The sequence below is a fragment of the Oncorhynchus masou genome, chromosome 4 (assembly GCF_036934945.1).
Source record: "Oncorhynchus masou masou isolate Uvic2021 chromosome 4, UVic_Omas_1.1, whole genome shotgun sequence".
Classification (NCBI taxonomy): domain Eukaryota; kingdom Metazoa; phylum Chordata; class Actinopteri; order Salmoniformes; family Salmonidae; genus Oncorhynchus; species Oncorhynchus masou.
The window spans coordinates 2,148,894-2,166,927 of record NC_088215.1 but is presented as its reverse complement, the minus strand read 5'-3'; the positions used below and the strand labels follow the sequence as shown (position 1 = coordinate 2,166,927).

The 18,034-nt window shown below is 43.0% G+C and overlaps 1 protein-coding gene across 1 annotated transcript in view; it reads right to left on the bottom strand.

The window, feature by feature from the left end:
* Positions 1-1,105: 1,105 nt before the first annotated feature.
* The window catches only part of LOC135521352 (apoptosis-stimulating of p53 protein 2-like), a 37,628-nt gene continuing 20,699 nt past the window's right edge, over positions 1,106-18,034 (bottom strand). Inside the window, exons 7-18 of the mRNA XM_064947267.1 lie at positions 17,591-17,772; positions 16,345-16,509; positions 15,474-15,687; positions 15,182-15,316; positions 14,718-14,833; positions 13,762-14,110; positions 12,785-13,536; positions 7,510-7,647; positions 6,898-7,031; positions 6,348-6,514; positions 5,916-6,115; positions 1,106-4,146 (exon numbers count right to left, since the gene is read on the bottom strand). Coding sequence (XP_064803339.1) covers positions 4,105-4,146; positions 5,916-6,115; positions 6,348-6,514; positions 6,898-7,031; positions 7,510-7,647; positions 12,785-13,536; positions 13,762-14,110; positions 14,718-14,833; positions 15,182-15,316; positions 15,474-15,687; positions 16,345-16,509; positions 17,591-17,772 — 2,594 coding nt within the window. The 3' untranslated portion in view covers positions 1,106-4,104. The remainder of the gene's footprint in view (positions 4,147-5,915; positions 6,116-6,347; positions 6,515-6,897; positions 7,032-7,509; positions 7,648-12,784; positions 13,537-13,761; positions 14,111-14,717; positions 14,834-15,181; positions 15,317-15,473; positions 15,688-16,344; positions 16,510-17,590; positions 17,773-18,034) is intronic.

The window sequence follows — 18,034 nt, the reverse complement described above, 5'->3', positions numbered from 1 at the left end:
CCAAGATGTACAAATGTTCATAAATGACCAGCATGGTCAAATAATAATAATCACAGGCAGAACACTTGAAACTGGAGCAGCTGCACGGCCAGGTAGACTGGGGACAGCAAGGAGTCATCATTTCAGGTAGTCCTGAGGCATGGTCCTAGGGCTCAGGTCCTCCGAGAGAGAGAAAGAAAGAGAGAATTAGAGAGAGCATACTTAAATTCACACAGGACACCGGATAGAACAGGAGAAGTACTCCAGATATAACAAACTGACCCTAGCCCCCGACACAAACTACTGCAGCATAAATACTGGAGGCTGAGACAGGAGGGGTCAGGAGACACTGTGTTGCGTCGTGCCCAAGAACAGCCCTTAGCCATGATATACTGGCCATATACCACACCCCCAAGGGCCTTATTGCTTAAGTATACACTGCCTCAATATGGGCCGCGTTCAGTAGGACACAACTTTGTGCAATGTTCAGATAGAAATGTTATTATATTGAACAAACATGCCTCTCTGTCATGTAGAAAAAGAGGAATCAGGTCAGCTCTATCCATGGTAGCGACACAGCTTTTTTTTCATGGTAGCGACTTGGCTTTTTTTTATGGTAGCGACACAGCTTTTTTTCATGGTAGCGACACAGCTTTTTTTTCATGGTAGCGGACACTGCTTTTTTTTCATGGTAGCGGACACTGCTTTTGTAACCCTGTTGTAATGTCAACCCATTGAACCCAATGCTACAGGTTAGCAATGGGTAACCTAAACAGGTTTAAACTATTTATACTGTGTCATAGCTTCAGGCTTATCTTGTCAGACAAAATGGACTCCTAAATGACAAATATTTATTGAACTCTTGACTTTATCCCTTATCCTTCACGGGGTTGTGTGCAATTATAACTAAAGCATTGAATGTACTGTACCTGAACTTCTAAATACCATATTGAAGCACTAAAATTGTAGTGGGAGTTGTCGATTTTGCACTTTGTATTTTTTTTTTTTAAATAGCTTCTGCATGTATGTGTGTATGCCAGATGTTACCGAATCTAGTCCGGGAGAGCTTTAAGGTGTGCAGTAGTGAAACACGGGATTCAATTTATCATGGTGTTGATGCATTAGAGGGCTTGGTGACCACAGATGTATGCTGTTTATTTAAGTATCAGCTGATCTTTACAGTATCTTAAATGTTTACTGTCATAGGAAATATACAAATTTAGTACAGAAAGCATGCAGAGCACTTTTCTTTTAGATATATTAAATATTACAGGTATTATTAGCTTCTATTCGGTTGAGACAAGTGGCAAGTTTGCAGTATGTGTATGTATTGCATCAAGGTTGTGTAAATATTAAACATGTTTTATCATGACTTCCATAGAAACATCAAAAGACAATCTTTTTGCATATTTTTGACTCTTTAAAAGCTGAACTTATTTGGCTTGATGGTCAACACCGATTGTTCACAGAACACATGTGAATTTTGCAGTTTTAGCTGACAGCAAAATTTTTGAAATGTCACTGGTTTAAATTACTCAATGCCATTAATAAAATGTGTTTACACTTTTATAATGACTTTCATAAATAGGCTAAACATGTATAAATAGTTAAGGGTCTACATACTATTCATATGACTATTTCATTTACATTGAAATTAGGTATTTAAAATAATTTAAAACGCATTTATAATGGTTTAATCGTGAAAGTTGTGTAACCAAAAAATGCTGGTCATATTCTGTCTGGTCCATGTGCAGGGCTGCCCAACCCTGTTCCTGGAGAGCTACCCTCTTGTAGGTTTTCACTCCAACCGCGGTTGTAAACTGACCCTAGTCAGCTTATCAACCACCTAATTGTTATAAATAGGATGGGCAAGATTATGGTTGGCGCAAAAACCTACAGGACGATACCTTTTCACGAACAACGTTGAGCATCTCTTTAAGATATGAAGGTTTGGAATGAGGTGATGTTGAGCAATGCCGTTGAAGCTTGTGCATTCAACATTATTAGCACAGCATGCCAGGCTACATACAGTACTTAAACACACACACACACACATAAAATGTTCTACAAAAACATTGGAAAATAAACATTGATAGGAAAACTGAAACAACATTACAAAGCTTCAAATCTAGGTGGAACTACAGTGTCTTTAGAAAGTGTTCACACCCCTTGACCCTTTTCCACATTGTTGTGATACAGCTTGAATTTAAAATTGATTAAAACAGATTGTGTGTAGACCCGTGACACAATGCCTCATAACGTCAGTGTATTTAAAAAAAATATTTTAATAATTAAAAATGAAAAGCTGAAATGTCTTGTATTCAAACCCTTTTTTTTGCTTAACAAGTCACATTAGATGCATGGACTCACTATGTGCAAGAGTGCTTAACATGATTTTTGAATAACTCTCATCTCTGTACCCCACAAATACAATCATCTGCAAGGTACCTCAGTCGAGCAGTGAATTTAAAACACAGATTCAACCACAAAGACCAGGGAGGATTTCCAATGCCTCACAAAGAATGCCCATGATACTTGGTAAAACAGTTAAAAACAGACATTGAATGTCCCTTTGCGCATGGTTAAGTTATTGCACTTTGGATGGTGTATCAATACACCCAGTCACTACAAAAGGTTCAGGCGTCCTTCCTAACTCAGTTGACGGAGAGGAAGGAAACTGCTCAGGGATTTCACCATGAGGTCAACGGTGACTTTAAAACAGTTTAATGGCTGTGATAGGAGAAACTGAGGATGGTTCAACAACATTATAGTTACTTCACAATACTAACCTAAAATGGCAGAGTGAAAAAAAGAAAGCCTGTACAGAAAAAAAATATTCCAAAACATGCATCCTGTTTGCAATAAGGCACTAAACTAAAACTGCAAACAAATTAACTTTATGTCCTGAATATTGTTAGGTTTGAGGGAAATCCAACAACATATCACTGAGTACCACTCTTCATATTTTCAAGCATGGTGGTGGCTGCATCATGTTATGGGCATGCTTGTCACCAGCAAAGACTAGGGAGTTTTTTTGGGATAAAATAAAACAGAATAGAGCAAAGTACAGGTAAAATCCTAGAGGAAACCCTGGTTGAGTCTACTTTCCAACAGATGCTGGGAGACAAATTCACCTTTCAACATGACAATTACTTAAAATACAAAGCCAAATATACACTGGAGTTGCTTACCAAGATGATATTGAATGTCCCCGAGTGGCCTAGTAACAGTTGGACTTAAATCGGATTCCAAATCTATGGCAAGAATTGATAATGGCTGTCTAACAATGATCAACCAACTTGACAGTGCTTGAAGAATTTTTTAAAATTATAATGTGCAAATATTGTACAACCCAGGTGTGTAAAGCTCTTAGAGAGATATTAATCCAGAAAGACTCAGCTGTAATCGCTGCCAAAGGTGATTCTAACATGTAATGAATGACTCAGGGGTGTGAATACTTGTTAATTAGATATTTCTGGATTTCATTTTCAATCCATTTGCAAACATTTCTAAACCATGTTTTCAGTTTGTCATTATGGGCTATTGTGTGTAGATTGGTGAGAAAAGAAACACATTTAATCCATTTTGAATTCAGGCTGTAACACAAAATGTGGAATAAGTCAAGTGGTATGAATTACTTTCTGAAGGCACTGTATACCCACAGCAAGATTGTTTGTGATAACGGAAGATAAAGGGAAATAGTCAAATACACAACCAAAGTTTTTATATACTGTATCTTGTGTGGATATAAGCTTGCCATGACGTAGAAAAAGCTTTACATTTCCAACTGCCACAGTTACAAACCCTTACAAATGGATTCTGCTCAGAAAATCACACATCTACAAAAAAACAACTGTTCAGAAGTCTCCATTACAAATGTTGTCCCATAATACATTCCTGCAGTGAAAAGGAAACAGCATGACCATGTGAATATTATCCAGACATAGGTTGAAAACCCTTTAGCATGATATGGTCTTTCACAGACAGGTCCAAAAGCTTGAAGTGGAATGCTTGACTTTGACATCCAGAAGACCAGAAGTAGGTTCTTCATTCGCCTTCCAAAAAGTAACTTCTTCAAGTCGGAGTAGTTTTCAGCGAGTAGGGTGGAACGTGAGCCGATATAATTTAAGCCAAGCTCCTCTGCCGTGGCTTGATCCTCAGATACAGCTAAAAATAAGAAAATACAATTTTAAAGATCATATAACTATGGTAAGCAGGGGGCTGAGATTCTCATTTAGATGTCTCAATTTAGATTCAGCATTATTACATAATCTTCTTAAGTGACAGGATTTCCCCCACTAGTTAAAGAAATCTATTAATCATTGCCAGATGTAGGATGATCTCCACATGTGAAATGGCAGACAAGTTTTTGTCAAGGAGGTGACGCATAGAGCTGGTAGGTCTTTACAAGGCACGCATGACTAAGAAATGTTAGCGTTGCATAGCACAATGTATTACTAATACAACTAATATAAGGACAGAACATTAGACAGGAGTAGAAACTAACATGGGCATTGTTGAATGCGTTTCACAGGACAAAAACATTCCCAGCTGTCCAACGTAGGTAAGTGGGGGGGGGGTTACAGGTGCCCTAAAGGGACAAGCTAGAATATCAACACACAACAGTTAGGTTTTCCCCAGTCTTCTAATCAGAGAAGTAGACCCCCAAGGGCAATTTCTTCCCAAATAGATTGCAAGTTGCACTTTTCATCAGGGGGACAGTTTTGGTTTTAGAAGTGGGGGTGACATAATTATTCTTATACATTTTTCTTCAGTTGGATAAACACTCCAAGCAGCCTCCCCAACCGCTCGGAGGCGTCCGCATGGTCATATAGTACACCGTTGACTCGTTTTGTACCCCCCGTCCCCAGTGAACGTTGCGCCCTTGCTTTTCACTGAACATGTTCTTCGAACCTCCAGCACCGGGGCCAGTATTCACAACATCTCAGAGTAGAACCTTTCACATTTCATTTGCCAGAATGTATCACTTTAAGCAACCGGTCGATTATTTACTTTATACGCAGAGCTCACCCTGTTATAAAAATCGGGTTTCTAGCTCTACAAGTTGATAAAAACAGCTACGGTCATTAATAACGGTTCCGTTTGCTAATTAAAACACTTACATTTAGAACGCACTACAAATGTTAGGCTACAAAGGCAGCAAAGTGGATTAGGGTAAAGTTAGTTTGAGGTTGGAAGTTAGAGATATAGCTCTCCGAATGTTTGTTGAATATCCAACCTCTATGTAGGCCGTCATTGTAAATAAGAATTTGTTCTTAACTGACTTGCCTTAGGTTAAATGAATAAGAACACTGTTGACAGGTTTTTTTCGCTGGCTACACAGACAGAATTATTGCATTTTGGCAGATAGGGATCAATCATCCAGCGCGAGGGCGAGAGAGGATTGAAAAACAATTCTTAACTCTTTGGTAGAGATGCTGTGAAATTCCACTGGAGCAGTGCGAGAAAATGCATGCATGCATAACCTACTGGTAATTACCCTGTTTCGACCCTACACTTAATACAGACTGCCATTTATTTTGCGATGCCCGGCCATGAGAAGTGACCGGAGTTTGTTGGAAACTCGCCTTTTCATGGAAGTTTTACGGTATATGGACAGATCCTAGATCAGCATTCCTCCTCTTAGAAGCTTTGTGGAAATGGCCCTTGGTCAAAACCACTGGATGTGTATGTCCACTTTTCCTATACTAAACCACTGCTCTGAATACAATATGGAGCTGCAGCCCACAGACAGACACTATTGCTGGATTCCAAATTGACTGCTCTTCACTCTGCCTATGATTTTTGCCACATTTCTTCCACATTTCTTACACCTATCCAATCATTTCAAATCTACAGGAGTGCCTAGGGGTTAGGAACTAGGGTTAGAGTGTATGTGTGGCCAGGCTCGTGTCCCTACTCTCTCTCCTGCTCACCCCTAGCAGGTTTCTTGGAATGTAGCCCTCTCGGTCTCCGCAGCAGGCCCACCACCACTCTCTCTCGTCCTTGTCCTCGCGCCGCAGCACCGTCATGCAGTCGCCTTCCTGGAAGGTCAACTCGTCATCGTCCTCAGCCTCGTAGTCCCATAGGGCGTACACCACCCCACGGTTCATGATGCCCATTTTCTCCTGTACACCTGCATCAACACAAAGTCACGCCCAACTCGTCAGGAACAAGCCGTTAAGATTCCATTTCCGCTAAAACATGTTATGGAGGGCAGAATGTTAGAGTAGATAAGGGTAGCTACATTTTGTAAACCAGCGGAGGGGTCGAGTGCAAAATGAAAAAAAAAAGAGTAGGCACACTGATTGTTTTGAGCAAATAATGTTTGTGCTTGGTCTCCAGTGAGAGTACACTAGCGGTCTCACCGTAGAGGAACTGGGAGCACTGTGCGTAGCCCTCCTCCATCTCCTCGCACTTGTCTGCCGCTGTCTGCATGTCACTGTAGGTGGTGGCAAACACAGCAGCCCCGGACTCCACCAGGAACTTACACACCTGCACATTGTTACAGGAGGCCGCACAGTGCAATGGAGTCCTGGGAGAGAGAGAGAGAGAGACACGGAGAGGTAGAGTGAGGTAGGAATGGAAGAAAGAAAGGAGGTAGAGAGGAGGGCAGAGGGAGAAGGAGATAAGAGAGAACAAGGTGGGAGAGTTGGAGGAGATAAGAGCAAGAGGAGGGGTGAGGGAGAGTGAAGGAGGGGAGAGAAAAAAAAAAAAAAAAAAAACAATAACGCTAATAATAGTGGGCGACTGGATAACATCATCCACATGAAAACATTGGATGTGACGAGCTACTGGTTGCTGGGGGTGACAGATTTTATAAAGCTACTGTAAAGTGACAACAACCACTATAAAGTTACTGTAAAGGGACAACGGCAACTAACGTGACAAGGCCACTGTAAAGTGACAATGGCTCACCAGCCATCGTTGTCGGCAGCGTTTGCGTTCACGCCAAACTGCACCAGGAATTTGACGATCTCGGTGTGGCCGGCGCAGACGGCGTTGTGCAGGGCTGTGATGCCCTCGTCATTGGGCAGGCTGGGGTCATCCACCTATAAGGCGGAAAGTTAATAGGCTTCAAGACATTTCCTAGAAAAGGTCAGTTATCGGTCTTTACCCCTTACGGTTGATGTTAGGATTTGGGGAGGGATCTTAGATCTGTCCCCTAAGGGCAACATGGTTGAGGTTAGGATTTGGGTAGGTTTTAGCAGGTCCTATAACTGCCTCGGGCAACTTCTAAGCAAAGCATTTTGACGGCCATTGACCAGCATTTCTTGTTGCTTAAGAGTACTACCTAAGCATTAATTGCAGCGGCATTGCAAAGCCTTTGCTTATGGGATGTCTGCGTGGAAGAGTCGCCTGAGGTTATCCAGTCTGTGGTATTAACATTGAAACAGACAAAATTAACAGGGCTAATGATGTAAAACTCACATCACTGAGAATCTAACCAACAGCCCTTTGACTCCTCCCCCCCCATTTTCTTCCCAACGCTATACTATCTCTTCAATTAAAAGGAGTGGGACTACTCACGTCATAGATGACCCTCTGCACCAGATCATACTCGCCCTCCAGAGAGGAGTCCAGCAGCAGGGCCAGGGGGTTAAACTTGACCCGCATGCCGTGGTAGATGCGCTCCGAGCCGACCTTCCGCAGGTTGGTCCTCCAGCCCTGCAGGAGTGGAGTGAGGGGTGTAGATGCTTCACAATTACAATATAAATGCAGTGACATCTGCTAGCTATAGTCATCGAAATTGTTAAAAAGGTTTTAAAATGAATTATAATAAATGCAACAGTCGGACAATGGATAAAGATCCTCCAAACTTTTAGAAATTGTATTATCCATCAGATTGACTACATTATAGCACATAAAACATTTTACTGGCTCAGACAAATAATGACTGCACTTCAGGGACTTTGGTGGAAATGCAGGTATTCAATTTGTCCAATATAAACATTTTAATAGTGTGTCAGGTATTTTTTTTGGTGTGTGTTAAAAATATAATTATATGTGCATCATATGCAGAAATGCACTGGATGTATTTGCATATATGACACATTAACATAAAGGGGTGGAACAGGACTGCTTCATTAATTACTGTTGTCACATTCACTTGCATAATTCAACAAGTGTGTCAATAGCAGGATACCCTCAGATAAAAAAATAAACATGCTTCGCTTTAGAATACACCTATATAAACATACTTTACATTGTTTGCGAAATCGGACATAATATCACTATAATCCGAGTGTTCATTTTCGGGAAGTTGCTTTTTTTCAGGGAAATCTAATTCGTTAACATTTTGTTATATTTTTTCCTCAACTCAATTAAATTATTACTTTTCAATTCCACAAAAAAATAACACCCATCAAAATAAAGTTAGATTTATTCGCTTTCTTGTGATGTAAGTGACGAGACTGTTAAATCCCAGACGAAGCTTTAGCGTTCTTATAGTCAACAGAAAGCCAATGTATTCCATTGAGCCCATTTCAGCCATTACCGGGGTGTGTTTGACAGGTCAATACAAACATTTCCGCAGTCGTAATGTTCACGGGAAAAAAATACAGGCACAAGCAAGAGTATGAAAGAGTCGCAGGAGTAAAATGAAAACCATCAATCCAACTAGATTTAAGGGACGAGTAGGGCTGTGGCGGTCGTGAAATGTTGCGAGCCAGTTATTGTCATTCAAAAGACTACCGGTTTAAGGGTAACTGACAGTTGATTAACAAACATGTTTAGCATCTCCAGGCCTCCAAGCATACAGCCGCTGATGTGCGCCTTTGGAACATCTACAGTCTAAGAAATCTATTAAATATACACTATCACAATAAATCCATTATTTATTTTAGGCAGGTCTAAAACATTATGATTATGAAGAAAATGTATTTCAGAAGAACGGAATGATTTGACCAAGGTACATTATTTGGCTATGCGCCATAGGCTGTAGGCTAGTTCATTTAGCAAACAAGATATGTTTATAATTCCTGTGCTATTATTTTATACAGTATTACATGGTTTTATAGTAATAAGAATAGAATTTAACTTAGTGCGCCTTCGGAAAGTATTCAGACTCCTTGACTATTTCCACATTTTTTTATGTTACAGCCTTATTCTAAAATTGATTAAATATTAATTATATTTTCCCCTCGGCAATCTACACGCAATAATGACAAAGCGAAAAGTGTTTTTAGAAATTGTTGCCAATTTATTTAAAAATGAAATATCACATTTACATAAGTATTCAGACCAGGGAATAGGAGATTAGCCAGGATCGAGGGAAAGATGACTGGAGCAAAATACAGAGAGATCCTTGTTGAAAACCTGCTCCAGTGAACTCAGGACCTCAGACCGGGGCTAAGATTCACCTTTCAACAGGTCAACGACCCTAAGCACACAGCCAAGACAACGCAGGAGTGGCTTCTGGACAAGTCTCTGAATGTCTTTGAGTGGCCCAGCCAGCCAGAGCCCGGACTTGAACCCAATCGAACATGTCTGGAGAGATCTGAAAAATAGCTGTGAAGCAACGCTCACCATCCAACCTAACAGAGCTTGAGAGGATCTGCAAAGATGAATAGGAGAAAATCCCCAAATACAGGTGTGCCATGCTTTTATACCCAAGAAGACTCGAGGCTGTAATCGCTGCCAAAGGTGCTTTCAGTGTAAAGTGTAAAGTGTAAAATACAGTGTAAAGTGTCTGAATACTTATGTAAATATTTTTTCAATGTCATTATGGGGTATTGCATGTAGAATGATGAGAAAAGGGAAACAGATGTAGTCCATCTTAGAATAAGGCTGTAAAGTAACAAAATGTGGAAAAAGTCAAGGGGTCAGAATTGTTCCGAATGCACTGTTGCTGAATAAAACAAAGGATATTTTTCCTATTCCGGAGCGAGTGCACATATGAAGTGGCTTTGTTGAGTGTAAAAGTGACCATTTGAAACAGGTCCTATACACTAGATTTAGAGTTATTTGATAACTTTAGTTGCGATGATGGGGTGCATGATGCGACTGTAGGGGATTGATGATTAAAGTCGCAAATAAAAGCTTGCGCTCTGTTCCTTGCCTCAGACTGCACATGCTGTCCTCTCATCAAGCGATCATATTTTCACCCATCAATTTAGTCTTGACTAATACAGGACCAGTCAAAGGTTTGGACACCTACTCATTCCAGAGTTTTTCTTTATTTGTACTATTTTCTACATTGTAGAATAATAGTGAAGTCATCAAAACTATCAAATAACACATATGGAATCATGTAGTAACCAAAAAAGTGTTAACAAATCCAAATATATTTTACTTTATGTAAAATTAGTATCGATTAGTATCGAATGAATTGCCCCATCTGCTCTCGAATAGTGAATGGAGGCTGCTTTCCTGCCATGACGGACTGGTAGGCTACTCCAGATTTATAGTAGAGCATGTGCTTAATATGAGCAGCTGAAAATAAATATAGTAGCAGTATCCTCTTCAGTGGCAACCATCAAAACACTGCTTTCACACTGGATTACATATAGAAATGTCTGGGCTTATAAGAACACGCATTTCATATACAGGCCCACATAAGATCTAATTTGCATATTGGGGTTTTGAAAAAAATCATCACCTCAGAAAGCGCTGTCCATTTTGTTGCGTTAGGCCTTGAAACAACATCCACAATGACCATGTTTTCCAGTGAAAACTTCAAATTGATCAATCACAGTGCGGTGAGTTTGAAAAACATGACACTGTTCTGATAAATGTTTGATGTGATTTTCAATTGCATTTATGTCCGAGTGGTTAGACTAGAGGGACAATAGAGCTCTGAGTACCAGGCAAGTTGGGTACAACCAACGCATGTCCAGAGTGCATAAAAGGAGATTACCTTGACTCAATGGTTACATGGAATTTTACTGTGGCCATGACTCATGACTGCCGGTGTGGAGGTAATATGGTCACCGCAACAGCCATACTGGCAAGTGGATTTTACACCCTTCAAACACAGAGGACTGAAAAAGACAGATCCTCTGGTGGGCGTATATGTTGTATACAGTTGAAGTCTGAAGTTTACATAAACTTAGGTTGGAGTCATTAAATCTTGTTTCTCAACCACTCCACAAATTTCTTGTTAACAAACTATAGTTTTGGCAAGTCGGTTAGGACATCTACTTTGTGTAGGACAAGTAATTTTTTCAACAATTGTTTACAGACAGATTATTTCACTTATAATGTATTGCATTACAATTCCAGTGGGCCAGAAGTGTACATACACTAAGTTGAATGTGCCTTTAAACAGCTTGGACAATTCCAGAAAATTATTTTCCAGAAAAGTCGATTTACAAGCTTCTGATAGGCTAATTGACATCATTTGAGTCAATTGGAGGTGTACCTGTGGATGTATTTCAAGGCCTTCAAACTCAGTGCCTCTTTACTTGACATCATGGGACAATCTAAAGAAATCAGCTAAGACCTCAGAAAAAAATTGTAGACCTCCACAAGTCTGGTTCATCCTTGGGAGCAATTTCCAAATGCTTTTGACGGTACCACGTTCATCTGTACAAACAATAGTACGCAAAAGTTAACACCATGGGACCATGCAGCCATCATATCGTTCAGGAAGGAGACGCGTTCTGTCTCCTAGAGATGAACGTACTTTGGTGTGAAAAGTGCAAATCAATCCCAGAACAACAGCAAAGAATCTTGTGAAGATAATGGAGGAAACAAGTAAAAAAGTATCAATATCCACAGTAAAACGAATCCTATATCGGCATAACTTGAAAGGCCACTCAGCAAGGAAGATGCCACTGCTCCAAAACCACAATAAAAAAAGCCATTTTGCAACCGCACATGGGGACAAAGTTCGTACTTTTTGGAGAAATGTCCTCTGGTCTGATGAAACAAAAATAGAACTGTTTGGCCATAATGACAATCGTTATGTTATGAGGAAAAAGGGAAAAGCTTGCAAGCCGAACAACACCATCCCAATTGTAAAACACAGGGGTGGCATCATCATGTTGTGGGAGTGCTTTGCTGCAGGAGGGACTGGTGCACTTCACAAAATAGATGGCATCATGAGGAAGAAAATGATGTGGATATATTGAAGCAACATCAAGACATCAGTCAGGAAGTTAAAGCTTGATCACAAATGGGTCTTCAAAATGGACAATGAACCCAAGCAAAGTTGTGGCAAAATGGCTGAAGGAAAACAAAGTCAAGGTATTGGAGTGGCCATCACAAAGCCCTGAGCTCAATCCTATAGACAATTTGTGGGCAGAACTGAAAAAGCATGCGCGAGCAAGGAGGCCTACAAACCCGACTCCAATACACCAGCTCTATCAGGAGGGATGAGCCAAAAGTCACCCAACTTATTGTGGGAAGCTTGTGGAAGGCTACCCGAAGCATTTGACCCAAGTTAAACAATTTAAAGGCAATGCTGCCAAATACTAATTGAGTGTATGTAAACTTCTGACCACTGGGAATGTGATGAAAAAAATAAAGCTGAAATAAATAATTCTCTACTATTATTCTGACATTTCACATTCTTAAAATAAAGTGGTGATCCTAACTGACCTAAGACAGGGAATTTTTTACTTGGATTAAATATCAGGAATTGTGAAAAACTGAGTTTAAATGTATTTGGCTAAGGTGTATGTAAACTTCTGACTGTATGTCACACAAACAATACATTAATCAAAATGGTTTCCCAATACCAAATATCTCACCATCCATGTACCCCAATATCCATACCAGCACAACTTTTAGTATGTTTGGCTAAAACATGACCTCATACTATATAGTATGCTAGTATGGGGTATTTGATGTGGCTACATACCGGAGGCAGAGTGACCTGTCCCGTGACCTCCGGAGCCTTCATGTTGAGCGTGTCCTCCCCCAGGTCCTGCTCCCCTTCGCTGGGGTATGGAGGGGGCGGGTAGGGCGGGTACTCCTCCAAGTAGGCTTCTGGCTGATGGGGGGGTGGGTGGCAGGGATCTGGCTCCTCTTCCTCCAGCGACGGGGGCATGGTGTGGCTGGAGGAGGAAGAGGGCTCTGGGATGGGCGAGCGGGGGGGCACCTGTGCATCTTCCTCGGTCTCAGCGAGAGACTCTGCAGCGGTGAAAACTTGGGACGTACCAGTGCAGTCTGGGGCTCCACCGGCACTGGCCCCCTCCTTCCATGTTCCTCCACCTTCACCCTCGTATGGAGACGCCACAACAGTCTCCATGGCGGCCAGTGTGGTCTTCTGGTAGAGAAGCTTCTGGATGTTGGGCCCCGCGGGGCCCTCAGGCTCTGTGATGGAGCTGCGCTTCTTGAGGGGTCGCGGGGCATGGTGCAGCCGACGGCGCAGGGCTTCCAGGTCGGCGTCACTGGGGTGCCGGTGAGGGTGCGAGATGAAGGGGAGGAGCTTGGTGGGGCTGAGGGGACGAGGGGCCCGCTCCGTCTCCTGGCCCCACTGGCTCTCAGGTGCCAGAGACGCCAGGCCGGGACCCCCCTGGTCCACCTCGAAATCGTCGACCCCCAAATAGGTGGAGTCCGCGAGGAGCGACTGCTGCCCCCCACTGCATGAGATGACTGGTTTTCCATACACTATCAGAGAGAGAGTGAATGGTCAATCTAGCATGCTAACACAATAACATCTTTTAAAAGAGTTTAAGGTTGTTAAGTAGGGAAATTTAAGGCAGGTATTTTCCAAAACAATAACAAAAAATGCAGAATGATTTTAACAAATTACTCAGTTTAGTAACATGGTAAAGATCCAGGAGTTACAAGAGTAGCCAAGACACGACAGTAGCCCATGGCTCCTTCGCTCACCTCTGGGCTGCGTGCGTGTCAGAGTGCCCCCGCCTGTCCTGGGCTGTTGGGTGTACATGGAGTAGATGGAGGAGGCAGCCACCGTCTGTGGCTTCTGGAGGACCGGCACTGCCGCTGTGGACTCTGGAGGATCCGGGGTGAAGGGGCGCACCGTAGCCGCCGGAGGAGCCTCCTGCTTGGATGGCAGAGGCAGGGTGTGGCTGTGGATGGGCGGAGGTGCACACAGATGGAGGGAGGCAGACGGTTTTGCCTTGCCCGGGAAAGTGCCCGTGCTGTAGGGCGGTTTGCCGAAGGTCGGGGGCTTGGTAGGGATAGGAGGTGGCACCTTGCCAAGAGCCTTACCACCCACCTATCAAGTCAAGAAGACCGTAACATACATAGTATGTGTGGCTCAGTCGGTAGAGCATGGTGCTTGCAACGCCAAGCGTCGTGGGTTCGATTCCCGCTGGGACCACCCATATGTAAAAGTAGTGGCCCCAGCCGACTTGTAAGTCGCTTTGGACAAAAGCGTCTGCTAAATGGGATATATTATTATTATTATTATTATTATTATAAAATTAAATGCATAATAATATAACTGCAACCATGTCAGTTAACAGATGGTTTCATCCAATGCAAACACAAACTGTTCAAACACAAATCCAGTATTAAGTATGTGGGCCATGAGGGAATCAAACCTACAAATGGTGTTGCAAGTACAACGCTCCAACCAAAAAACAACCCTGTATATCAAAAATACATTGAAGCTGCTTCATTGACTAAATCGGGCATTTATGGAAAAGCCAAAAATAAAAATGGAAAGCAGAATAAATCTATATCTCTGACCACATTCTCTGTGGGTCTGTGATCATTTCTAGGAAGGATGGAAGTCAGGTAGGGAGGAACATAGCAAGGGAGCATCTTTTAAGTATACTGTATGAACGTTCCTAAAATGCTTCTGAAAATCAGTGCAGTACCTGGGTATCCCTCAAGAGGTCCTCGCTGCTCTGATTGTTCTGCGAGTGGACGGGAGCCGGGGCGTCAAACATAGAAATGTGACGCCCCTTTTGGCCCTTGAGGGTCTCGGCGTCTCCTGCAACCACAGAGGAAATCACATCAGAACATTATCTGAACCATATGACATTTCCATTATTAAAACCAAATGACAATCAAGATGGTCATAACCATATACACAGCACAATCACTGTAACCTGGAGGCAGTCTTTATTTTGGATATATTCCCAGCATCAGTTTAATAAAACACTACTACATCTCAGGGGGTGACCTGACATTAATTTCTAAATGAATGAAATAATATGGCCTTAGCCAGAATTCCCTTCATTAATTCAAAATTACACAAATTTCTATTAGGATTTGTTAATTCATGCAGTGGAACTGACCCCAACCTTGTTTCCGAGCCAAGTCGAGGGAAGATGGTTACCTGAGCCCTGTGAGGAGAGGCTGGACATGCGAGGCAGAGTAGAGGACATGCCATGATGACTGCCGCTGGACTCTGCTCTGGAGCTGGACCAGTCGGACAGCTGAGACGTCTTGGATGACTGAAAACCTGTCAGAGCTGGGAGAAGTGTTAACACATGGAAAGATCACTTGAATTGCAAAGGCAGATGTACACTATCTACTACTACACAGTTACACACATGCACACTAACACAGCCACAAGCGCACACATACAATCACAATTGAACACACACATAACGAAACAACATTCTTACCTGGGTAGGGTTTAAGCGGTCTAGGAGGGGCCTTCATGGAGGAGTCTGGCATGGGTAAGGTGGTGGTGCCGTCGGGGTAGGCAGGCTTGATCAGCAGCTCCTGTCGGCTGGGCACCGGAGGCCCTGGGGCCGCAGTGGAGGACAGGATGTAAGGGCCCACGGCCGCCACCCTGGAAGGGCCACATGGCTGCAGGGCCTGGCTCTTTGTGGGGACCTGGAGAGAATGTTTGGGTAACACATTATCTAAAGTTAACAGGTATGACACTTTGTTAGTTGTTATTAGCATGTATGAGCCTTTATAATATCTTATTATGAGCCTTATATGTTATGTCACCCTATGTAGGCCAGGGATGGGCAACTGGCGGCCCGCGGATCAATTTCCATTAAAAAAAATACAAAATAGAATAAGAAATGTTTTTAGGAACTCAGTCGGGGTCTCAACTATCTGCTGTCACTGCTGTCAAGAGGGGGCTGCTAAAATGTTCTACTTGCATGGTGTGTGTGGGGGGGGGGGGGGGGGGGGGGGACAACAACAAAATGTCACTTCGTGCCCCCAAAAGTATGGATGTGGGTAGTCAGACCCTTGAGCCTCTGTGGACCCTCGGGATAAGTTCAGATTTTCTGTGGCCCCCACCCCCATCAAAGTTGCCCATCCCTTATGTAGGGATACAGGAGTAAAATATTACTCCTGCACACATCACATTTATCTCATGGACAGCGAGGTCTTGCATCCATAGCTCCGTCTATGAATTGGAGTGGTGATATATTTCCCTGGCCCCATTCCTAAGCTTAGTTCCAAGAAATGTGGGGCTGATGTGGTCTGATGTACACTGCCCTAAGGGAACAATAAAGCTTTTGAAACTCGACTCACGGGCAAGTTCGCCTTCTGCTGTAGTGCTGCCTTCTTCTTCCACAGGCGTTCGCGGAGTTCGGCCACTCGCTTGTCCATGGTGGCCACCTCCAGGTTGCGCTTGCTCAGGCTCTCACGCTGCTGTTGCAGCTTGGCACTCTGGTCCTGGTTCAGCTTATTCCTCAGCTTAAAATCGGGGGGAGAAGGGAGAAAGAGCTAGAGTCAGCTTTATGTGTGTATAGCGATTTTCCCACTACTGAGCCCAACTAAGCCGAGCCAAACCAATCTCTACTGAGTTTGTCTGGTTACATATCCACCATAGTTGCTGGAACCGTGCTGAAAAGGACCGTGTGAAAAGAAAACTTCAGAGCCAGCAGTTTTGTTCTGGGGGTAAACACTATATATACACACAAAAGTATGTGGACACCCCTTCAAATTTGTGGATTCGGCTATTTAGGCCACACCGGTTGCTGACAGGGGCATAAAATTGAGCACAAAGCCATGCATAAAAATAGTCTGTCCTTGGTTGCAACACTCACTACCAAGTTACAAACTGCCTCTGGAAGCAACGTCAGCACAATAATTGTTCGTTGGAAGCTTCATGAAATTGGTTTCCATTGCCGAGCAGCTGCACACAAGCTTAAGATCACCATGCGCAATGCCAAGTGTCGGCTGGAGTGGTGTAAAGCTTGCCACCACTGGTATCTGGAGCAGTGGAAATGCGTTCTCTGGAGTGATGAATCACGCTTCAACATCTGGCGTTTCGACCAACGAATCTGGGTTTGCAGATGCCAGGAGAACAATACCTACCTGAATGCATAGTGCCAACTGTAGAGTCTGTTGGAGGAAGAATAATGGTCTGGGGCTCTTTTTCATGTTTCCGACTAGGCCCCTCAGTTCCAGTGAAGGGAAATCTTAAAGCTACTGCATACAATGACAATCTAGACAATTCTGTGCTACCAACTTTGTAGCAACAGTTTGGGGAAGGCCATTTCCTGTTTCAGATTGACAATGCCCCCATGCACAATGCGAGAGCCATACAGAAATGGTTTGGTTTGTCGAGATCGGTGTGGAAGAACTTGACTGGCCTGCCCAGAGCCATGACCTCAACCCCATCGAACACCTTTGGGAATTGGAATGCCGACTGTGAACCAGGCCTAATCACCCAACATCAGTGCTGTGGTTTGATGTTATTTTGCAGAGTTTACCTGTAAATGCAACAAAAAATAAACTTCTGTGGAAGCAGACAAATCTGATCTTCTCTTACCTGCAGCTCCTTGTAAAGACGCTCCAGCTCGCCGGCGGAGCTCGGGCCGTCATGAGAGGGCTCCATCTTGACGCTTTTCAGGGTCTCCAGCTGCCTGCTCAGCTCCTCCACTCTCGAGACGGCCACCAGGAGCTCGCACTGCTTACTCTGAAACAGCCCGTTCATCTGCTCTATCTCCTCCACTATAGAGCCAGGCACATACACACATGCAAATCAACAAACACACGCAAGCACAGACATGCACATTAGTCAAATTTGAAAATTAACATTTAGAGAATGCTAATGATGTGTTCGGTCAAACCAAAACGTCAATATTTGATCATAAACCTAAAAATGTTCTGTGAATGTCTGGTATGGTAGATAAAAAAAGAAAAACATTTGAGAAATGTTTTAGCTAACATTCCACCTTCAGGTTCCCATCACCGTCAGGTGTACATTCTCGGA